This window comes from Dasypus novemcinctus, chromosome 14, assembly GCF_030445035.2.
Source record: "Dasypus novemcinctus isolate mDasNov1 chromosome 14, mDasNov1.1.hap2, whole genome shotgun sequence".
In the NCBI taxonomy this organism is placed as follows: Eukaryota; Metazoa; Chordata; class Mammalia; order Cingulata; family Dasypodidae; genus Dasypus; species Dasypus novemcinctus.
Window position 1 is genome coordinate 106055591 of NC_080686.1, and position 24099 is coordinate 106079689.

The 24099-nt window shown below is 48.2% G+C and overlaps 1 protein-coding gene across 4 annotated transcripts; it reads right to left on the minus strand.

The window, feature by feature from the left end:
• Window positions 1-2116: 2116 nt before the first annotated feature.
• LOC101421181 (lymphocyte antigen 6 family member K) lies at window positions 2117-23862 on the minus strand. 4 transcript variants are annotated; one of them, XR_009180521.2, is made up of 4 exons: window positions 23649-23768; window positions 22515-22615; window positions 21391-21491; window positions 2117-6256 (listed from the first exon to the last, which is right to left on the minus strand). XR_009180521.2 is itself a non-coding variant. In XM_058276112.2 (4 exons), the coding sequence occupies exons 2-4, from the start codon at window positions 22594-22596 to the stop codon at window positions 6180-6182; spliced, it is 264 nt and encodes an 87-aa protein (XP_058132095.1). In that variant the 5' UTR covers window positions 22597-22615; window positions 23649-23768; the 3' UTR covers window positions 6023-6179. The 4 variants fall into 4 exon arrangements, 3 of the variants coding, with proteins under 3 accessions (XP_058132095.1, XP_023447828.2, XP_058132094.1); XM_058276112.2 differs by having other exon boundaries at window positions 6023-6256; window positions 21387-21491; XM_023592060.3 differs by lacking the exon at window positions 2117-6256 and adding an exon at window positions 15993-20343 and having other exon boundaries at window positions 23649-23862.
• Window positions 23863-24099: the final 237 nt, after the last annotated feature.

The following is a 24099-nucleotide window of genomic DNA, read 5'->3' on the forward strand; positions in this document are numbered from 1 at the left end:
TCTCTGTCCAGCCGGTCAGTGGAACCATCTTGCCCTCTGCCAGCACCTCGCTGGCTGGGCTGCTGTCCCAGGCACCCGGTGGACGGCTTCCTCCCTTTTCATTCTTCTTTTTCAAAGTTGTTTTTCTAGTGCAGGGCCCATGCCTTTCCGCGTACATTTTAGAGTGAGCTTGTCCAGGTCTGTGAAGCACCTTGCTGAGAGTTTGGTAGGCAGCTCGTTAGACTGTAGAGCCGTTGGGGAGTAGCGTCTCGGCCACATGGAGCCCAGTCCACAGGCACGCTCGTCTGGCCTGTGCTGCCCAGATCCAAGGCCACACTGGCTTCATTTCTACAACTTGGCGACAGGTCTGGTGACCTGGGGACATGACCAGCCTCACTTCAGCCACAGTGTTGGGGTTCGTGAGCGTTTTCATCTCTTTGGGCTTCCATGCAAATTTTAAAAGGTTTATCATTTCCACAGTGGGATTTTAAAAATTAGAATTGCATTGATTTTATATATTTGTTTGGAGATAAAGGGATAATTTTGGTGGCAAGGAGCTTTCTTCCCCATCAACATGGAGCATTTTAAACTCTTTAATGACTTTCAGTAAAATTTGAAATGTATTCTTCATAAAGATCATGCACCTCTTTTTCAAGACTATTTCTAGATACTGTAGGTGGCTGTATTAACCGAAGGGGTGCTGATGCAAAATACCAGAAATTGGTTGGTTTTTATAAAGGGGATTTATTTGGGGTAGGAGCTTACAGATACCAGGCCATAAAGCATAAGTTACTTCCCTCACCAAAGTCTATTTCCATGTGTTGGAGCAAGATGGCTGCTGACGTCTGTGAGGGCTCAGGCTTCCTGGGTTCCTCCCTTCCAGGGTCTTGCTTCTTCCTGGGCTCAGCATTCCTCCCTTCTTGGGGCTTACTTCTCTTTCCTCTGTGAGCTTACTTCCTGGTCCTTTAGCTTAAGACTTCAGCATCAAACTCCAACATCAAAAGCCCTCAACTCTGTCCTTTGCCGCGCCTTTATCTGTGGTTAGATTCAGTTACGAGAACTTCCTCTTGATTAGGTCACCTCAGGTAAGGGCCTCTGGTAGATGGCGGGGCCCAGGGTGGGCCCTAATCCTCTCATTGGAGTCCTTCGTAAACGGAGGACGGGAGGAGAGGCACAGCGAAAGCGAGCCGCCGTTCACCCTGCCCTGTGAGGGAGGACTCTGATCGCCCAGAGCCGCAGGAAGACAGAGAAACCCGAGAGGCCGAGAGAGAGGCTGGAGGCCGGAATCAGTGGAGCAGCCCGGAGCTGAAGAGACGAGGCCTGGGGAGAGGCGAGCCAGGTGCCCGGCCGCCCGTAGCCGAGCTCAGGGAGGAAGCGAGCCTGGGGGAGAAGGCGGAGCCGCCATCCTGCCTCCCCGCGTGGCAGGAGTCCAGGGTCGCCAGCGGCCCACCTTGGGTGAGACAGCGCCTCTGAGGATGCCTTGATTTGGGCATTTTTACAGCCTCAAAACTGTAAGCTCTTAACCTAATCAACCCCGTTATAAGCGCCAACTCATGTCTGGCCCTTTGCATTGGTGGCCCAGTGGCAAGCTAAACCTCTGGGTGGGCACCGTCTGCGTCCACCGTCCTGACTGGGGTGCCAGGGGCACCTGCGCAGAGAGCAGCCCGCAGGTTTGAGGGGGTCTGCCTCTGCTGCCAGCGGCCCGGGGCGCGTGCACGGGGCGTCCTGGGGCCGGCTTCTCTCGCAGGCAGCCTCCCGTGTCGCAGGGAGAGACCTGCTCTGCTTCTTCCTGCTTCAGCCGCAAGGTCCCGCCGCAGGCTGGACTTGGGAAAAAATACAGGTTTCCCTGCACCACCTTATTATTAACACCTTTCATGGCTGTGGCGCCTTCTTCACAACTGAGTAAATAAATTTTTACTATGGCAATATTAACCATAGTCCATGGTTTGACTTAGGGTTCATTGTTTGTGTTGTGCAATTTCACGGATTCCTTTTGAAATTTTTATTCTAGTACCATATATATCATACAACCTAAAATTTCCCATTTTAAACATATTCTAATATATAATTCAGGGCTGTTAATTATGTGTAAGAAAGAAATCTTCTGGAAGAAAATAAGGCTCACCCGATTGTGGAGAAGAAAAGAATTTATTCTCAGCCTTGCAAGAAGGGGCGCACAACCTGGAAATGTGGCTGGCGCCCCAAACAGAGAAAAATGACACAGTTTATGCCCTTAAGCCCAGCACGCAGGCCCTTCCTCTGTTTCTCCACAGATTGGATACTTTAGAGGGTACAGCCTATCTGAGAAGTCTAACTTTCCTGTGCAAGTTTCCCAATATTTTAATAACCACTTCCCCCATCATATTCCAACCATTGTAGCTTTTACCTGCTCCTTTTGCCAAAAAGGAATGGAATTTAGCGCTGAATTGGTATTGACTTAGCTCTTTCTTGTGCATCCTTTTTACTGGCTATAGGACTGCCTTAAGCTGGTTTCCTTTGTTCCTGCTTAACCTGGGAGTGGGAGACTGAGGCAGTAGGCTGCCAGGTTACATTAAATAATATATTTTTTTTCTTTATGTGAAAACTAAACTAATCTCCATTTCTTACATTATGTTCACAATGTTGTGTACCAGTAGCATCTGGTATACAACATCCATTACCAAATAAATGATCAACCCAACTAGAAACTCTGTGCGCTCCAAGCCTTAACTCCCTACTCCCTACCCCCACCAGTTCCCTGGTAACCTATATTCTAGCTTCTGACCCTATGAATTTGCTTATTTTAATTAGCTTCTATCAGTGAGATCACACAATAGTTGTCCTTTTGTGGCTCCAGGGTTTACCCCTGCTGCTGCATGCATCAGGACTTTCTTCCCTTTTACAGCTGAATAATATCCGGGCTTCTTTTAATTTTATATTCTGCAAGAGTTTTTACACAATTGGAATGGTCTGTTCCCTGGGTGTTCCCTAGAGCGGCCCTGTGAAGCCACCTGCACTTAGAGTTTTCCTTTTGGGTGCATTTCCCGACTGCTGGGGACAGTCTACACACACCTGCCTCGAGCCCTGGCCCGGGCGGCGGCGTGTTAGTAAGTCCTGTTGTTAAGTCAGTCTTGGTCATAGCAGACTCCCTAGCCTCAGGCTTCATTTTCTTTTTGCTAATCTACTGGTCACCCTTCTGCCAGACTTCCTGAATGTTCCTAAGAAACAAAACATTTCATTTGATGATTTTCTTGCCTTACCACCTTTTACGGGCTCTCAGTGCTTTCAGAAGGAAGCAAGGATTTCTTTCTCTGGCACTGAAGGCTCTCTTCCACCTTGTTTTCCTGTTAGAGTTTCCTGTTACTCCCGCGGAGTACGGTTGTTAGGAAGAAAGCTGCACCTGTAGGGAACAAAGGCTCACCGGATTGTGGAGAGAAAAGAATTTTATTAAGGATCTTGCAAGAATGGGCACAAGACCTGGATAAAATGGCCAGTGCACCAAACAACAAGAAACACTGACATTTATACCCTAAACCGAACACACAGGTCTCCCCCGTTCCCCACTGATTGGGTACTTTAGGGGTTACAGCCTATCTGAGGTGTTAAACAACGGTTCCACTCTGAGTCCCGCTCCCGCGCTCCCTACACCCTGGTGGGCTGGGTGGGCTGGCGCCGCTTTCACGCCAGGTGGAATGTTCAAATTTGGCGCCATTTCCACTATTGGCCCCGCCCCTACTTCTCACCATTGGCCCTTCTCGCGTTGGCCCCGCCCTCCCTTTGCACCATTGGCGCCCTCTCGTTTTGGCACCTCTTTTCAAATTCCTGGCTCGCCGAAGCCACCAGAACCCCTTTCCTCCCTCCTCCAGTGGCTCTGGCTCTGGCTCCCCATGTGTGAAAACTAAACTTAACCCTTTCCCACAAATTCCCCCTCTTTCTTTTAGACTCTCTTAGTTTCCACAATTTAGTTTCTCAAATCCGCTAAGAGCCTCCCCACTCTTCATCATGGAGATCTTCTCCTTTAAGGGGCTACAGGTTGCTTTGCTTGTGCTGAGTGGGCATCTGTTTGGTTAGGGCCATTTCAATGACTTTTGAGCTAACCCTCGGGCACGTGGGATGATGCATCACCCAACTGCTGTGGGTCCCCCAGCCACGGCGATGAGGGAAGTCAGGACAGACAGGGCCACTCCTTTCCATTTTTCAAACCAGCTCTAACCACCCCATGAGTGGGTTGTCAGTGCCAGAATTTTCTGCTAACTCTTCAGATAAGGCTGTTCAGCCTTGCAAGGCCTTGGTGACAGTCCCATCTGGGGCCGTATTATTGGAGTTGAAGTTACAGCCACTACCTCCAATCATAACGCAGATGCCTCCTTTTTCTGCTAGCATCATGTCCAGGGCTATCCTATTTTCCAAGGCCATTTGGCTAGTAGCAGCCAACTCTTCTGCTATTCCCTTAAATGCATCCCTAGTGTAATTGGTAAATATTTGTGATTATAATATATATAGTTAATCCAATCCATATTTTTGTTAATTTATGGTGACCCACCAGAACAAGAATGACTCAGATCCTGCAGCTCTCTGATTTCTAGCTTTGAATTTGTCAGAGACTCCCTGGGGAACTCCTAGACTAGATAAATCCAATCATCAAAGGAACCAAGTAAACTTCTTTCCTTTCTCTTTCCCTGGTTTTGTGTTTCCCCCTCCTTTTCAAATGCCAGGGTAAATGGAATGGCCAATTGCACCAGAGCACAGGTTCTTGCCCATTATCTCCTCAGATAACACTGGTTGGAGAACGCCCTTTCCACAGTACCACCAAAGGTCTGCTTGTGGTATGGCCAAACTGGAGAAATTGCCAGAACTATCCTCACTCACGTTCCATACTCATGTACACAAGGCCATGGTCCCAAGGTACTGGAGCCCCTTTCCCCATCTAGAGAGACAGGCAGAGTGGCTTCCTGGACTAAGGTGGGAAACCGGTACAGCTTTGATGTTTCCCTTTTTGACAGGAGGGAAGAGAGAGGATAACGTCCTACAATTTTCATCAGGAGTAGCATTCTGGAAGAGGAGCAGCGTGCACTTAAACTCTCTTTCATGCTTTTCCATTTCTAGAGGAAAGGGCACAATATGAGCTGTGGGCCGGCCTGTTGCACAAGCATAACAGTTGCTTTTGTTCAGACTCTGGACTGTTTATTTGACCCATTCTACCCAGGGTGTCCTCATATCCTGTCTCTATTTCTACGGTTCACTTTAAATCTTCTGCCTTAAGTATCCTGACTGCTTTGGGATCATTTTGAATTGGAGAACTGGCCATTGGTGGGTTTTCCTGTGGTATCTCTGAAGGATTAGCTGGAGAGCGCATTGTCGATGTCATAGCTACAGGGGGAGGAAGGACCGAGACCCAGAACCTCCCCAGAGGATCTTTACCTGTCACATCTGCTCCCATTCCATAGACTCTATCAACTACTTGGTCCCTGGTGCTGCTCCCAGTTTCTAATTTGTCTGCCTTCTTAATAGTTATTACTACTGGATTGCACTGAAGTCTTTTGCAGTCTGGTGGGTTGTTACCTTTATAAAAGGTTGTCTTACCCTTTAATTGCCTCAAACTTGGTGAGACCCATCCCATATTCACGGTCCATCCCTTATATTGGGTAGTCTATCATGTATTGTCCCAGGAGGGGCAAGGTGGGGGGGCTTGACTATAACCATTCCCCACTGGCTCTGGGCATAGGTATTTATTTTCCCCACTCAGTCATTGCTGGTGCTCTAAATTCCCACAGTCTATTACTCGGCAGGTGTCAAACTGCACTGTCTGGGACTCCAGACCTTCAGTCACTTTTATAACTAATGTGATGGGGCTAATTGCTTCTTAGGCTTGAAACATGGTTACCAAGATGATTTTCACGTGTAACTTAAGGTTTGAATTCCTCCTTTGGTATTCCGAGAGGACTAGGGCCATTGTTAACTAGGACAATACCCAGCTCAAACCCCCCCCCCCCCAGTTATTGTCTTTTGAGTGTGATCTTTAAGGGATCTGGGACTGAAATTATTTTCCAAGACTCAATGTGTTTTTGGGTATTTATTGTCCGGTTCAGGTACTGGTCCCTTTACTCACGTGTAGTGAGTCCAGCCTTTTTCTGCTGTTTGGACTGCCATTTCAGTTGTCAGCAAGACTTGACAAGGTCCTTCCCAGGTCGGTTGAAGTTTGGACTCCTTCCATGACTTAATTAGGACCCGACTGCCAGGTTGGTGTTGGTGGACAGTGAATTCAAGAGGTGGGACCTGGGCCAGCCAACCATGATGCCTGAGGGATGACAAAGTAGAGGAGAAAGTCAGTACACAATACTTACGGAAGAGAGCCTTTGACTCTAAGGATGGGAGGTCTCCTGTCCTCCTAGGTAAAGGCAAGCCAAAAAGCATTTCATAAGGGGAGATTCCCAGTTCTTTCCTAGGGGCAATAGGGCTGTAGGTAAGCACTTAATCCAGACTAACTTTGTTTCTAAGACCAATTTAGAAAGATGGTTTTTTAAAGTCTGATTCATTCTCTCCACTCTCCTGGAAGACAGCGGGTGTCAAGGTGTATGGAAGTTCCATGTAACACCCAGGCTTCACATAATGTTCTGGAGTACGTGGGAGGTAAAGTGGCTACCATTGTCTGTGTTTATATTTTCCACTAACCTATAACAAGGAATGATTTGTTTGAGGATAGTTTCAAAAGTTTCTGATGCTGTAGCTGAGGTCAGAGAATATGCCTCCACCCATCCTATCAAATGTTCTACCAAACATACTTTAGCGACCCATTGGGGGCATTTCAGTGTAGTCACCCTAAGTATTCTGGAATGGCCTGAGGCTGGGCTTCCTCCCCCTGGCACTTGGTTTCTTAAAACTTTCTTATTGACCTCTTGGCAAATTATATACCATTCACTTATTTGTTTAGCTACAGTGTAAAGGCCCACTCATCTAAAATACTTAAGAACCAGATCACACATGGCCTGTACCCCCCCAATGACTCCCTTGGTGTAAGACTGCTAATACCTGTATTATCACTTGTTTATTCAACATTTGCCTACCATCTGGGAAGAGCCACCTCCCTTGACCATCTAAGGTTGCTCCTAACTGTTCCAGCTCTTTCACCTCCTTTTCAGAGACTGTGGGGAACCTAAATTTTTTGGAAATGGAGGGTACCAGGACCATCAACTTTAAAGGAGGGCTAAAGGAAGCTTCCTAGCCTCCTCATCTGCTAACCTTTGCTTCAAACGTTTGGTCTTTCTGGTGTCCATTTACATGCACCACTGATATTTCCCTGGGTAAAAATAGATTGGCCAATACTTATTTTATTAATTCCCCATGAACTTGCCCTTTTCCTTTGCTGTTAATCAATCCCCTCTTTTCCCATATTTTTCCAAAGGTGTGGACTACCCCAAAGGCATACTTGGAGTCAGTGTAGACTGTACCATCCTTATCCTCTAATAATTTGAGGGCTTGATTTAATGCGTACAGTTCACAAGTTTGAGCTGACCAGTCATTGGCAATCGGCCAGCTTCTTTCACTTGACAAGTTAGTCCATCTACAATTGCATAGCCATTGTGCCTCCTTTCTGGGACCCTGGAGGACCTGTCTATGAGTAATTTACCCCCTGAGTGCAGGGGAAGGTCCCCTAGGTCAGCTTGGACTCAGGTCCAATACTCAACCAGGTTTAAACAGTCATGCTCAGGAGCCTCCATTTGGTCAGATCCCTTCTAAAGGAAGGAGGCTGGGTTTAGGCTGTGGTCTGTTGCCAATTCCAAGTCATTTTTTTCCATTAGAATAGCCTCGTACTTCAGAACTTGGGAACCAGGCAACCATCTTTCCGATTTCTGAGACAAAATAGTTCTGCCCTGATGAGGGGTGCTAATGACTAAGGCTCCTCCAAAAGTCAGCTTCCTGCCCTCTTCTACCAGGAGAGCAGTTCCCGCCACAGCTTGAATGCAGCTGGGCCATCCCCGGGAGACAGGATCCAAAATCTTGGAAAGGAAGGCTGCAGGTCTCCTTTAACCTCCCCAGATTTGGGCCTGAACCCCCAAGGCTGTCCCTTTACCTACGGTAACAAACAGGTGGAAAGGCTTCTCTAGGGAAGGAAGGGCAGAACAGGGGCCCGCACCAGCGCCTGTCTGAGCCCCTCTAAAGCCTCTGTCTCCCTGAGAACACACACCTTCATTCTTAAAGGGGTGCTGAAGGATGGTGGTCACTGTTTTGTAACTGCTTCCCACTGGTTAGGGGCAGTGGACTTTACCCGACAAAATGTAAAACCCTCCTGCCACTCTATCATGGTTGGAGGAAGAAGGCTATGGCACCCTGGGTGAAACTGGCTGAAATCCCTGTATGGCTAACAAGATGGAAGAAACAAACTTAATTAGAATGTTGAGGATACTGGGCCACAAAAATAGAAAGGATACTGGGCCACAAAAATAGAAAAGGCAGGTGCCTAAAGCCTGCATCGTCTCAAAGTTGATGGGCTTTGTTTTGCAAGTTTTCATCAGAAACTGGTCTTCAGGGCCTGGGTGAGGAAAGGTTACCCATAGACTATTTTGAAAGGGTTAAGCTGAAGTGGATCGCAGCCACCTCATTTACTGTTTCCTTCCTGGTGGGAAAATGCTTAGCCCTGGCAGGATGGCATGTGGGTTTGTCAGTCCTCCCCGGGATATGAGTGGGACAGGTTTTAGACTAAGGGCTAGGAGGGAGACTTGGATTAAGCATGTTCATTAACTGCTTAGAAAGTGAACTGTACCAGGACCTTTTTTAAAAAAGATTTATTTATTAATTTTTCTCCCCTTTGCTTCTACAAACTTCTTATAACTATTCACAACCACATAGACAATAGTTGCTTCATTGCAAGACAAATTCTGCCTTACAAAACACATTCTCTTACTTAATGCTATCTTCTACTATACCTTCTAAACTTGCCATATGCATTCAAGTTTTGTCCTATATACTTCCATCCTGATTTTATAAAAACCAGCTATCTTATCTTAGGAAAAAACACATTCTTTTAAACAAACTTATCAAATTTTAGTCAGCACTTCCACAAACCTTTTATGCCTTTGTATATCTACTTAAGTCTCATATCCCTCATTCTGTTCTGTGAAACAAAGAATAAACTATTCATCTCAATTTAGGCACTTGAAAGATTTCCATACTTTATTAATATATGTGCTTTTATCAAATTTTCAGCCATTTGAATAGAAATCTTTTAAGAATTTTCATTGTCAATTTACTATTACCACCCAGAGGTATTAAAACATACATTGAACAAACAGAAAACACAAAAAGAATTATGAAAGCAAGGTTGGCATGGAGCCAATCCTCATCTCCCCTGAATTTTGGCCAGAAACATTGGGTGGTCATTTCCATTCCCTTGGTCTGATCATTACTGGTCCAATGTTTCAATATCCTCCCTAATGGACTATCCAGAGGAATGTCTCAGGGGATCTTACAGATACCCCCTCCCAGGCTGATTGACTGCCTCCATTCCCCATTCTGAGTCTTGTCTGGGTTTCTTTCTCTCAAATTTTTTTTGCTTCATTCATCTCCAGCCCTTTCCCTTGCAGGAGAAGGGAAACATGAATTGGGACTCCGCGCTCGCTTCATGCAGTATGTCACAAGTCTCACACACACACGAGCAACCCCACACTCACCAGAACTTCCCCCTACCAAGGCAATACTGAACAGTCCCTTTTCTAACCTTGGCTCATTCACAGGGTTGCCTCATCACTGAGAGGCAGATTTAGCCTTCCCCTTTTCTTGTCCACAAGCAGCAGATCCAAATGTCTGGTCTGGGGTCCTTCGAGCTGTCAAAGTTTGGCCCCCAACTGTGGAGTCTGAGACCCCTGAGTCAGCGGGGTGCACTTCCCCCTCTCCCACCCTGGAGGTCCCCTCTGAAGCTTTGCATCCCAGATGAGCCCCCAAGATTGTTAGAAAGAAAACTGCACTGGGAAGGTAGCAAAGTCTCACCTGATTGTGGAGGAAAAAAGAATTTTATTAATGATCTTTATGAACGGGTGCATGACCTGCATAAAATGGCTGGCACACCAAACAACAAGAAACAATCCCCTGTTCCCCATTGACTGGGTCTTCAGAGGTTACAGCCTATCCAAAATGTCTACGTTACGAGGGTCCCACTTTCAGTGGCCACTCCCACACTCTCCACACTTTGGTGGGCTGGGCGGGCTTGGAGCTGCTTTCCCTCCTGGCGCGCTTTCACTATTGGCCTTGCCCCCACTTCTCACCATTGGCCTTTCTCGCTTTGGCCCTGCCCTCACCTCTCACCATTGCCCCCGCACCCCATTTCGGCACCACACTTCAAATTCTCGGCATGCCAAAGCCACCAGGACCCCTTTCCCTCCCTCCTCCAATGCAGAGCCAGTTCTGGCTTCCCCTTTGTGAAAATTAAACTTAAACCTTTCCTACAGGGTTTCCTGATTCTGGCTCAGCCAGATGTCAGGGCAGCACTCTGGAGATGCTGATATAATTGGTCTGAGGTGGGGTCTGGGCAGAAGTACTTTTGGAGAGTTAAAATCCCAGAGAAAATCCTGATTTCACCCAGACCTTGGTTCACACCACTCCAGTCCTGCTGGAAATTCTCTGTCTACCTGTCTAACTTGACAGCATACCCACAATTGTGCTTTCTACTATTGATGATTAACTTTTTCATTAAATAGTAATTTTTTAAAAAGGTACGAATCATGGGTTTGTAACTTGATGAAAGTAAACACTTCTGTATAGCAAGCCCCAGATCAAGAACTAAGATCTTATGGGTCCTCTAGAAACTCCCAGATGACCCCACCCATCAAGCGCACCCACTGTCCTGACTTCAAATCATATTGTATGAGATTCGTCATCTTTTGGACTTGAATCATGGAGCATATCCTTTTTGCTATCTGACTTATTTTGTTTAGGATTATATTTCTGAGACACAACCCTGCTGTTGCATTAACAGTACTTTTTCCCACTGTATGGCTATACCTAAATTAATTGATCCCTTCTACATTTGAGGGACATGTAGGACTATCACATGGTGGCTCTGTGAGTGTTCTGTTACCTCTTTTTTGTTGTTCATATCCTTTACATCACGCACACACCTGTCATGGGAATTTCTGGATCATAAGAGCAGCTTTGGTAGATTCTTCCAAATGGTTTTCCAAAGTAATTAACAAATTTAACACCAATCAGTATCAGGAGGAAGCTGCTACTCTTTTCCTGTTGGCACTTTTGGTGAGTGTGAGTAGACTTTCTCTGTGATTTTAATTTGCATAACCCCAGTGAGTACCTTTTCATGTATTTTTGGGTCACTTGGGTGTCTTCTTCCATGTTGGCCTATCCATGTCTGTTGCCCATTCATTTATCAGTTGTTCACTTGTTTTTATTGATTTGCAGTAGTCATTTTTGGTTATGTGGATAGTAAATATCATCTCTCACTCTGTGGCTTGCCTTTTTATTTTCTAAATTGTATCCTTTAGTCAATGTTTCACTTTTGTCACTAATTGTGTCCATGTGAATGTGGGTATGTTGTCTTACTGTGTTCCCTTGGCCGATTTACTCAACCTTGAGCTAACACCACACTGCCATCCTGCAGCTTTATAATAGGTGTTGATATCCAATAGGGGAAGTTTGCAATTGTGGTCATTTTCTTCAAGATTACTTTGGCTGCCCTTGGGTTTGCATTGTCACATACATTTTAGAATCAGTTTGTCAATTTTGACTAAAATAGTTTGTGGATTGTACTTAATCTCCAAGTCAATTTGAGAATTGACAACTCTTCATATTCACTTTTCAGTCCACAAAATGGTGTATTCCTTCATTCATTTAAGTCTTTAAAATTTTCCCCTTAATTTTTATAGTTTTCTGTGTAAAGGCCTTGCAAATTCTTTGTAGATTTCTTTCTATGTATCTGACATTTTAAAGTACTATTGTAAGTGGTATATTTTTTAAATGTTATTTTCTAACTGATTTTTATTTTTTGATCATAAAGACAGCATGCTAAAATTTCTAATAAATTTCTGTAGTTCATCCACAGAAATTTCGAGTGTCTGTGAATAATGACAGTTTTATTTCTTTTTAGTCCTTAAACTTTTTGTTTCTATTACTTGTTTTCATACACTAGCTAAGCCTTCCATACAATACAAGTGATGAACATGGGACTCCTTTTCTCATTCTTTACCACAGGGAAATTTTCCATATTTCACCATTACATAGAATGATGTGTTAGGCTTTTTTTTTTTGCAAAATTTCTTGATCATATTAAGGAAGTTCTCTTCTATTCCTACTTTGCTAAGAGTTTTTAAAAATTTTATTTTATCATGATTGTGCATTGAATTTTGTGAAGTTGGTTTTATATGTGTTATATGTGTTATAATGATTATACAAATTTCCCCTTTATTCTGTTAATGTGGTTGTAGCAGTTTGATATGGTTATAAATTCCAAAAATAGATATTGGATTATGTTTGTAATCTGATCTGTACCTGGGCATGATTAAATTATGACTAAGGCTTTGATTGGGCCACATCACTAGGGCATTGAGTCCCCACCCAGATAAAAGGCATGGCAAAGGACAGAGTTGAGGGTTTTTGATGTTGAAATTTGATGCTCAAGCCTTAAGCTGGAGCCCCAGGAAGTAAGCACACAGAGGAAAAAGAAGAAAGCCCCAGGAAGAGAGGAACCCTGAATCCAGGAAGAAGCAAGCCCTGGGAAGAAAGGAACCCTGAACCAGAGAGAAGCAAGACTCTGGAAGGGAGGAACCCAGGAAGCCTGAACTCTCGCAGACGTCAGCAGCCATCTTGCTCCAACACATGAAAATTGACTGTGGTGAGAGAAGTAACTTATGTTTTATGGCCTGGTATCTTGTAAGCTCCTATCCCAAATAAATACCCTTCATAAAACCAACCAATTTCTGGTATTTTGCATCAGCATCCCTTTGGCGACTAATACAGTGGTAAAATACACTGATTTTCTCTTGTTAAACCAAACATGGTTTTGCAAGAGTAAATCATATTTGGTTGTGATGTTTCATCCATTTTATAAATTTCTGTATCTGGTTTGCTAATTTTTAAAATTTTTGCATTGATAAGTCAAATTGGCTTATAATTTTCCTGTCTTGTAGTTTCTCTGACATTTTGCTGTAAAGATTATACTTGCCTCATGAAACTAGTTGGGAAGTTTTCCCACCTTTTCTACTCTTTAAGAGATTATGTAGGTATGGGAAATGGACTTTGGCCCAGTGGTTAGGGCATCCGTCTACCACATGGGAGGTCCGTGGTTCAAGCCCCGGGCCTCCTTGACCCGTGTGGAGCTGGCCCATGCGCAGTGCTGATGTGCGCAAGGAGTGCCCTGCCACGCAGGGGTGTCCCCCGCGTAGGGGAGCCCCACGCACAAGGAGTGCACCCATAAGGAGAGCCGCCCAGCGTGAAGGAGGGAGCAGCCTGCCGAGGAATGGCGCTGCCCACACTTCCCATGCCACTGACGACAACAGAAGCGGACAAAGAAACAAGACGCAGCAAAAAGACACAGAAGACAGACAACCAGGGGAGGGGAGGGGAATTAAATAAAATAAAAATAAATCTTAAAAAAAAAAAAAGTTTATGTAGGTTTATCAGTATTTCTTCCATACTCCACCCATGCCCACCCCCTCTGCCCCCCAGAACCCACCAATGATGTCATTTAGATATGGAAATCTTTTTTCAGGATTGTTTAGGTGAAGGATTCAAATTTTAAATTAAGTAGAGGACTATTCAGATTTTCTATTTCTTTTTTCTCTTTTTCTAAGTTGTATTTCTGTAGGAATTTGTTCATTTCTTCTAAAATTTCAGAACTTTTGTCATTAGGTTGTTCATGGTACCTTTTCTCATATCTTTTTGGTGTTTGTAGGATCTGTAGTGATAGCACCTTTTTCATTCCTGATATTGATAATTTCGGCCTTTTCTTTTAGTCACAATCAGTCTTTCTAGGGGCTTATAATTTTACTAGTTTATTCAAAGAAATAACTTTTAATTCTGTTGATTTTCTCCTCTGTGCATTTCACATGCCTTGAGTTTCTGTTTCTGACTACTTTCTTTGGGTTTATTTGTGATGCCTTTTCTAATTTCTTGAAATGGATACTCAGATCTCTGATTTTTAACCTTTCCTCCCTTAGTATATGATTTTAGGTCACACATTTCCCTTTAAGCATGACTTTAACTCTCTATCCCCAAGTAATAATACATCATGTATTCATTGCCATTCAATATAAATATTTTCTAATTTCTGTTTTTATTTTTCCCCTTATTCTTAGGATACTTAGAAATGTATTGTTTAATATTTGTGGATTTTAAAATTTTTGTTATTGGTTTATTTAATTACGCTAACATAAAAAAAAAATCTTACTCCAAGTAATTTCAATCCTTTGCAATTTTTGAGACTTATTTTATCCCTAGCATGTGGACAAAAGCTTTGTGACTATTCCATGTCCACTTGAAAAGACTGTTGTGCAGTGCTCTACAAATGTTATTAAGCCACAATTGCTAATCATGATATTTAAATACTCTATTTTTATAATTTTGCCAGCTTCTATCATACATACCAGAGGTATGTTGAAATCTCCCCTTTCATCTTTTATTTCTGTCCATTTTTGCTTTATGTATTTGTATTATATACTTACATATTTTAAGGCTATGTTAATAGATCATACAAATCTACAATTATTGTATCTGCCTGTTGGATTTACCTTTTTTGAAATTATGAGAAGTTCCCCCTTTATCTATAGTAATGCTTCTTGTATGGGCATCATCTTTGATATGACAAACTCCTGTAGTTTTCTGTTAGTGTCTGCACGGTGGGCCAGGTATTAAATGATGGATTCAGCGCCGCCACCACCCCTTCCCTCCTCCGCGGGCTGCAGGGGCCCAGGCTCCCGCACACCCCGTGCTCGGCCAGCTGGGGCCTCGCTGGGGTGCACTGACGGCGCCACAGGCGCCGGACAGCTTGGCGAGGGGTGCGGAACTGTCCCTTCCGGTTTCTTCCCCCTGACTTCCTGTTTGCTTTCGTGGCTCGCTCTTCACTTCCGGGAAGCTTTCCTGGTGTCCTGGCCGCCGGGAACTCCCACCAGTGTGTCCTGGCGCCGCCTTTTCACAGAGTCGCTCATTTCTTGTGACAGCCAAGATCTGTTTGGGGCTTTTCCAACCGGCAGAACCCGCTTCTAGGCGCCTCTGTCAGACGCAGCGCCGCCCTGCCCGCAGGCCTGCTCTTCAAGGAGGACCTTACTTTGGAATTTCTAATTTTAATAATTCCAACCTCTTCCTTTTTAAGTCCCCCCAGCCCTGGGGATGGTAGCTACATGTAGTTTCTACTTCCCCAGCATGAGACTGGGGACCTAACGACCTGCAGGCCAAATCCAGTTGCCTATTTTTTGTACCACCTGGTAAGTGGGGATTTAAAAATCTATATACAATAAATATAAAATAAAAATTTTTAAATCTCATGAAAATTATATATGTATAACTCAGCATCCAGACATTTGACAAAATACAGCATCCTTTCTTGATGAAAATAGTCCAACAGATAGGAACTGAAGGAAACTTTCTCAACACTCGAAGTCATATATGAAAACCTACCGCTAACAACGTACTCAACGGTGAAAGATTGAAAGCTCTCCTGCTGAGACTCGGAACAAAGATGCCACGGTCGCCACTTTTGTTCCATATAGCGCTGTTGGCTCTAGCTAGAGCAATGTGGCAAGAAAATGAAATAAAGGCATCCAAACTGGAAAAGAAGTAAACTTTTGCTAGTTACAGATGATATGATCCTACACCTACGAAGTCCTGAAAAACCTAAAACAAAGTTACCAGAGCTAATAAATGAGTTCAGCAGAGTGGCAGGATACAAGATTAATATGCAAATGGATGGTGGGAATGGTAGGGCTGCATAGTAATCTCTAGAAAAGGATGAATATGTTAGTAATTATTTGAAAGAATATTGGAAGCTAATTTTATACTTCTTTTTTAAGGGGAAATTATGTAAAGATTATAGTACATAACACTGCATGACATAATTTTATTGTCATTCCATTCACATTTGAATTGTACAAATATTTGAGAGGTCTTCAAGGATTTCTTCTTAATTTGTCATTTTTATTTTATTGTGAATATAGTATCATTTGTTCATAAAAAGTTAATATGAGAAAAATAAGTGGTCATTAAAATTTAGAACACAATGCTTATATTCCCATTTATACAATAAAATATATGTTTTATCTTCTAGGAAAAAAAGATTAATATGCAAAAATCAGTAGTGTTTGTATACAGTAGCAATTAGCAATTTGAGGAGGAAGTCAGGGAAAAAATTCCATTTACAATAGCAACTAAAAGAGAAAATACCTTTGGGGATTCTATGATTTCTGGGCTGAGGGTTTATTCCTACAAAAAAATTGTTCTTGACTTTTCCACCTATATGCAGTGCAAAACCAATTTAGTACTACTTTAAATTTATTTCTTGGCTCAGTTTATAGCAGAGACACAGACCCCAAAGTCAAATGAGAATTTCCAAATTCTCAGAAAAAACCTCATTCATTTTTCTCCATGCAGAGCTAACACTGAGACAGTATCCTTGTGTGGAGTTGTTTTTTGTTGTCTCTGTTTTTCCTAGTTAAGTATTTCACTGAAAGCATTTCTCTTTGGAAGTTCCTTGTTCATGATTTTACTTCCTGTCTCATGGAGCCCCAGTGCCCTGTCTCCTGTCCCCACATGCTGTTCTAGGTGACTGGAGAAATGCAGACATCCTTAAGGGAGCAGCCAGCCTCAGGGTTTCTCACCATGTAGATTTACAGCCCAGTTTCATGTGTTTGTCTCTGAAAATTTCAAGTTAAGTTGGCATACTTTTGAAAAGAATTTAAACTATTTTTCACTTGGCATTTTTAAGTGTTTTATAATAGGGTTTTCAGGCTATATAGTTAGACATATTGCTGGGAAAAATGTATTTCTATACCTCTTATATTTCTTATTGCATTGTCTAGGCTTTCCACTTTAGTGTTTTATTGTAATGGTGACAGTGTATATGCTTATTCTGCCTTTGACATTAGCTGGGGACACTTGTAATGCGTCACAGTTTTGTGTGGTGTTGGCATAGGTTTCTGTTAGATAACTTACGAAATTATTGAAATTTCCTTCTAATTCTAGTTATCTAGGATTACTTTTTAAATCATAATATAATAAGGGAATGTTGACGGTCATATGGTTATTCTCCTTTATTATCTTGCTAACAGTGATTGATAACTTTTTCTAAATTGAACCTTTCTTGCCTTTCTGGAGTAAGTCATACTTGGTCATAAGGTGCTATTATTTTAGTACATTTACATGTGATTTTCTAATATTTTCATTAGTATTTTTTGTTCACAAGTTATGTTTCTCTAAGTTTCCTTTCTTGTGCTGTTTTTGTCTTATAATATCAGTTTTTGTACTTGCATAAAAGTACTTGTATAAAAGGAGTTAATTAGTGGCCGTTTTCTAAACACTTGAGACAGAGAATGGTATTTCTGGCAAGTGGACATATTTGTTGAAAGATGCAGAGACTTTGGAGAGTCAGGAAACTATGAGCTGTTTCACTTGTGTTAGAAGAGGGGCCGGTTGCCTTCTGTGTTTGAAGATAGAGGCATAAAGTCCACATGCATTATATAATCCTTTTGCTTCCAGGCCACAATCCCGAGTCCAGCTGTCGAAGTGATTGGCAGCTCACAGAACTTCCAAGGTACTTGCTTTCCTTAGAAGACTTTGCTTTCTGTGTGTTTTTTTCCTTTGTAAAATGTATCCTAGGTGACGGTTCTCATCTACACTTCTATTTGGAAGACTGTCATTTTCTTAAGGTGTGCTGTTTTGGGGGCATCCATACATTCCCTGTCACCCACGGGTGTGCTCTGAGCAGGAAAACTCAGCTGTGGGTGCTCGTGGCCGCCAGAAGATCAGCTTGCACCTGCTGTAATGGAGCCAAGGACTTAAAAATCACCCAGCCCAGCTCTGCAGACCCTAAAATCTCTCCCCACTTTGCAGTATTAACAATCTGTCATGCTGGTGTTTTCCCTTGCTTTAAGTCCAAAAAGCGTAGCTTTGCTTTATCAACAGACTTTTCTGGTGGTTGGGAAGCTGAAGGGTGACAAATAGAAGCATTTGCTCATTTGCTCATTTTATTTTCACTGGGCAAAACTCTAATTTATTGTGAGTCACGGTCTCTTTACCAAAAATATTTGTGTTGCCAGTGCTGCTTTGGGAATCAGAGGACTGGGGTAGAGGAACCTGTAGCCTTACTTTCTGATTTCTTTTGGGAGTTTTACTTCTGGGTTCTCTGGGTTTCCAGTGAGCTTTATACACCAACAGCTCACGCGTGCTGCAGGATGGTAAGTCTCTCGAGAAGTAGGCAGTAGCACGTTCCGTGAGAGTCTGAAGCAGCTGCCATTGTTCTCTGGGTGGCACATGCACCTGTTTCTCCAGGGAGTGGGGAAAGAAGAGGTGTGTGTGGTCAGCCATGGGGGCATCATGGCCCCCGGGATCATCTGGTTTCTGTGGCATTTTGAGAATCATCAGCGCCCAGTCCTTCAGGTCTCCTAGGACAGCTGTTGGAGTAAGACAGAGAACCACTGCAGGGGACCGGAGGTGAAGGCCTGGGTCAGCACCGGCTTCAGCAGCCAAAAACTGAGGCTGGAACCGAAGCTTCTGAGTTGCTCTTCAAGGTGTTTCCAGGTGTTTGCAAGAGTACAGATTTCTTGTGCTTCTCAAGCAACTGGTGCTCTTCTTTCCATCCTTCTCTGATTCTGAAAGTTTAATATTTTATCTAATTACGGGACACACAGGCAAAAAGAAATTACCTAATATATCTACATTTCTGAGGACTCATCTGTCTGACTTACGGGATATCTGACCAGGTTTCCATCCAGGTAGTAATACAAGAAAAATAAGATGACAAGAACCTGAGTGCTTTATGGGAAATAGTTGTGTGTGTGGTGTGGGTTCTTGTGGTGGTGGTGCTGGTTACTAACGTGAGTTAAATGCATTGACAGTAGTTAAAAGCTAACTAAATTTGAGTTCAGCTGGCAAAGATTGTTTGATGAGTCCTATCTCATGGCAGGTTGCTAATGTGAGTTAAATAGATTGAAACTGGTTAAAAGAAAGGCTAAGTAAATTTGAGTTCAGCTGGCAAAGTTCACATGGTGAGTCCTGGTTCACGGAAAGGCATTTGAACGGGGTGGGGCCAAATGGCTCATTTCTGGCCAGTGGGTAAGCAGGAGGGGTGGCAGCTTTCAGGAAGTTTCCATGTCATTTGCCTGATTCTTTTTTCTTTATTCCACCCTGATGCTTGGATCTCAGATTTGCCATCTCAGAAAACTGAGGGCAAGGACCAAACGCTGGTGGTGGATGGACGAGGAGGGCCCTGCCTGCTGCCCCGGTACTGAGCACGTCACATGGTGAGAAAGCGTCTCACCTGGGCAGAGCTTTGCGCCCAGCTCTCAGCTCTATCTGGACAGCTTTGTCTCGCTGGAGAACTGAGAACCACCTGCCCTGCTGCCATCTGCCTAGCCCAAGGGTCAGACCCTGAGCAGGTGCACGTGGGAGAGCCTGCGAGGTCGTGGACCAGGCCTGGGTGGGGGGAAGTCCCTGTTCAGTCAACAGACTTCCTTCTCTTCTGAATCCTGGAGCCTGATAGGAAAAGCTGAGCAAGAGAAGCCCAAGTCTCCCCCCCCCGGAACAGGGGCCTCCCGAGGACGGAAGCCGCCAACCTGTGCTAAGGAGTCCTTCGCTCTGGGGACCAGGTTCCCCCAGGTCAGCTTCCCCCCACATATCTGGGGTCTCCCCTGAGATCAGAAGCATCCACACAGCTGCTCCTACTGGGTGGTCCTTAAACCCACTCCCGCAAGGAGGAGGCGAGGTGAAAGGTGGCTGTCCCAGCAGCTCCTGTGGCCGAGACCCAGCTGGACTGAGATCCCCCCTTCCCATGCCCAGGACCCCGGAAGCCAGACCAGGAGCTCATCAAGGGACAATGAGTTTAATGGTGCGCCTCTGGGACATGCTGTGCTTTGTTGCCTGGTGGCCCCGGGGGCATGGCACCCGCGCCCCTAGGGGCTCACAGCAGTCTCTGGCCCAACGATGCAGAGGCCAGTGCCAGGAGGACGGCCAGCCCGGCACTGCTGCTCCTCTCCTCTGCACGCGCGTAGTATTCTCGGAAGGTTGTCTCATTGATCTCTGGCCCATCTTGGTTACATAAGGTCGCCGAGCAGCACCGGGCATACAGGAAGGGCAGAGGCTTGTCTAAGAGTAAGGGCTTGGGCGCAGCAGGCTCTATAATAATCGGGCAATACTCTGCACAGTGTTTTGAAACATAGTAGAAACGCGGGAATATTTCTAACAAAAAGTGGTGAGAGAGAGAGAAAAGAATCATGTGAATATAACCCTCACCACTTTGCTCCCCCCTGGAGGGTTCCACACCTGGAAGGGGCAGCCAGGCCGTGCCGGGAGCCAGCACCCCGAGGAGGAGGCCTGGCTTGGGGACCCAAGTCACGCCTGTGGGTGGTGGTGGCTGTGTGCAGGGTCCTGAGGCCCCAGTGCCTGCCACGCAGACCTGGAAGGGGCTTGGGGGTCTCTGGCTGGAGCACACAGCTGCTCTGGGCCACAGCTTCTCCAGGGCGGGATGGTTCAGGGCCTTTATCTATTTTTCTTGTGGCCACAGATGCACAAACTGAAGGTCCTTATGCAGCCAGAGGCTTCTCTGGCCCTGGCCAGGCATGGGTGCTGGGCCCTCGGGGGAGGGTGCTCCCCAGCACGGGGATGGTGACCGGTGAGAGGGGCCGGGCTCACCCTGTCTGTAAGCCACGCTTCCCTGGGAAGTCAGAGAGGCTGGGAAGGCTAACTCGAGGCTTACTCTTCACCCGAGCATCCGCCAGTGCCCCCACGTTAGTCTCCCCACTCCTGGAACCTAAAAGGCATCCCCAGAAGTGCCCGATGGATTGACTTGGAGTACTCCAGCCCTGAAGACCTCGACTCACCGTGGCGGGGAGCCTTCGTGGGCCCAAAAGTTCTGGGGCGAGCTGGGTGCCACTGAGCGAGGCCCCCTCCCCTGCCCTCCAAGGCACGTGCCCCTCGTCCACGTGACCAGGCCACAAACCCGGGGGGGCCACCTAACATCCTGAAAGTTTAAATTCTCGTTGAAAAACGAATGAAAAGAAATCTCTGCCTCCTGCTCAGCGTCCATCTGGACATCCTGCTGTGCACTGCCCGGCACAGCGCCAGCATCCGAATGTGGGGAATAAATGAACACCTGCCTGTCCTCCTGGCGTTTCAGAAAAAAGCCCCTTCGTATCAGTTATGCTCTGGTGAGGGCAACTAGACAGACACACTGAAAACATTCTGCTGACCAGCCTGTGGCCAGACATGATGGGAAGACTCACTTACGGCGGCGATCACACACATCTGTTCTCTAGCCTCACACGTGACTTCGTGGCGGCACTGAAATCTGTTCTCCTCCTCACAGGCATGACACCGAAGCCGATCATCTGAGAGAAGGAGCAGAGGCAGAGTGGAGGGTGACAGAGGCACACGCCCCGCCCCTGCGCGGCCCCTCGGAGCCTCAGGAAACGGGCGGGCTCCTGTCCCTCCCGCTCCCCACAGCCCACTCCCACGTCATCCACTTGGGGCCAGGTCATGCCTCCTCTTCTGGGGTTTCCCTGAAGATAGCCACAGCCAGATACACGCACACCCAGACACACAGACACACGGGCAGCCACACGCAGACCTCACATCGACACCCCACCCCCAACACAGACACGCTCACCCCAACACACCCACCCACAGCTGCACATGGACACACACACCCACAGGCACACACACCACACACACACCTACACCCACCACACAGCCACATGGACACAGACGACAACACACCTGTGCTCACCACACAGACGCACCCCTCCACACTTGCACCCACAACTGTACATGGATACATCCACGTCACACACACAGTCACACCCATGGAGCATTTAGACTCCCACGGACACACACAACTACACAATCACAGAGACACCCACACAACTACACAACCACAGAGACGCCCACACGCACACTCCAATAGACGTACCCTCAGGAACACACACACCCTGACACACACTCAGGGACACACGCGCACACCCCTGCCACCTCCCTGGGCCAAGGGAAAGCACCTGCTCCCGCAAGCCCCCCAGCCTCCCCCCGCCCCCCGCCCTCACGCGCCTCAGCAGGGGGCACCGCGGCCTGGTCCTGGCCCCTCGGACACGGGGAGAGGGGCGCTGGCTCTGGGCCAGCAGCTTTTCCACTTCTTGGACGCAGGCCTGGGGGCCCCTCCAGCCCGGGGACCTCGCAGGGAGGCCCAGGGGCCGCGGAGGATGCAGAGCTTCAGGCAGCCCTGCCCGCCTGGGTGCGAGAGGCGGCCCCACGAGGGCCCCACGAGGCTCCAGGTGGCCCCGGCGCCCCCACGCCCTGCTGCTCGCCCCCCGCGGCCACGCTCGCCTCCCCTGGAGCTGCTGCCCCGGGGCCCCACTCACCTTGCCTTCGCGAGATGGAGACGTTGGCTCCGGTCACTCCCCGGGGCAGGCCCACCGCCAGGAGCAGGGCCAGGAGGAGCATCACGGCCAGGGACGCTGACCTGGACCGGGGGCAGGCGGTCAGCTGGGCCCAGCTCCCGGGCTCCAGGATCGGAGCCGGGGCCCCAGGACGCCCCACAGGAGCCCCCACAGCTGGGGCGCTCCCCCCGGGCTGCGCTGCCCGGGGCTAGGGGCAGGCCGCGGTCATACGCCGACCGCCCACCCTGCCACAGCGCCTTCCCGCCGCGCCTCGCTCTCCCCAGTGACCCTTCCACCTGCCCCCCCCGCCCAGTACCCCCCCCAACCTGCCCGCCTCGAGGGTCCTCTGCAGCCCGCCGGGCAGCCCCCAGTGCCCGGAGCCTCTGCTCCCCCCTCCCCCGCGCACGCCCTCCGCACGCCCCGGGCCCCTCTGCTGCCGCCTCGAGGGTCCTCTGCAGCCCGCCGGGCAGCCCCCAGTGCCCGGAGCCTCTGCTCTCCCCTCCCCCGCGCACGCCCTCCGCACGCCCCGGGCCCCTCTGCTGCCCGCCTCGAGGGTCCTCTGCAGCCCGCCGGGCAGCCCCCAGTGCCCGGAGCCTCTGCTCTCCCCTCCCCCGCGCACGCCCTCCGCACGCCCCGGGCCCCTCTGCTGCCGCCCGCCGCAGGCCCCCTTTCCCCGGCCCTCGCCGCCCCGCACCGCCCCGGGGCCCGGAGGCTGGTGGCCCGGCCAGGGCAGCAGGGCCGTGCCCGCGCTGCAGGAGGGGCCCGGCCTGCACCCGCCGCGCCGCCCCCGGCCGCCGGCCCTCGGGTGCCCGGGGTCCCGCGCTCTGGGCCCGCGCCCGCACACGGCTCCGCGGCGGGTCCTGGCGGCCGGCGGGGCGGGTGACCCACCAGGCGGGGAGTCCAGGTCGGGGGTCCAAGCGGGCCGGCGAAGGGGCCGGGGCCCGGCCCGGGGGCCGCGGTCGGTGGAGGGGCCGGTGGGGGGGGGGAGGCGGGCGGGGCCGGGCCTCGGCGCTCCGGGGGGAACGCGGCCCGCGGACGCGCCCCTGAAGCGCGCCGGGCGCCGGGCGGGGGGCGCAGCCCTTCCGTGGGCGCAGAGCCCCCCGCGCCCCGACCCACCTCGGGTCGTCAGCTGGTCTCGCTCCCGGTGCCCGCAGGCCTCACAGCGTGGCCGCGCCTTCCTCAGCGCCCGCTCTGCGCTCCTTCTAGAATGTTCTGCAGGAGCGTCTGCGCCAGCAGCTTCCCGCCGTCGGCCAGTGGGGGGCGGGCAAGGGCTGCGCTGTGAGGCGCGGGCTGTGGGCCTGGGGTGCGCGACCCCTTCCCCGTGAGCCCTGCCGAGCCCTCCAGGGACTGCCCCGGAGGGGGTGCTCAGCCGCGGCCGCCGCCCCCGGGCCGCAGCGCCGCGGGCCCTCGAGGCCCTGACCCCTCAGCCAGGCTGCCCTGGGCTCGCCTTTGCTCCAGGAAAAGCAGCCGCAGAGCCCGTGGGGTGCGGGGGCCTCGAGGCGCTGAGCGGTGTCCATCGCTTGGCGCCATTGCCGCGTAGGCGACTACTACTGTCCCACCCCAAAGG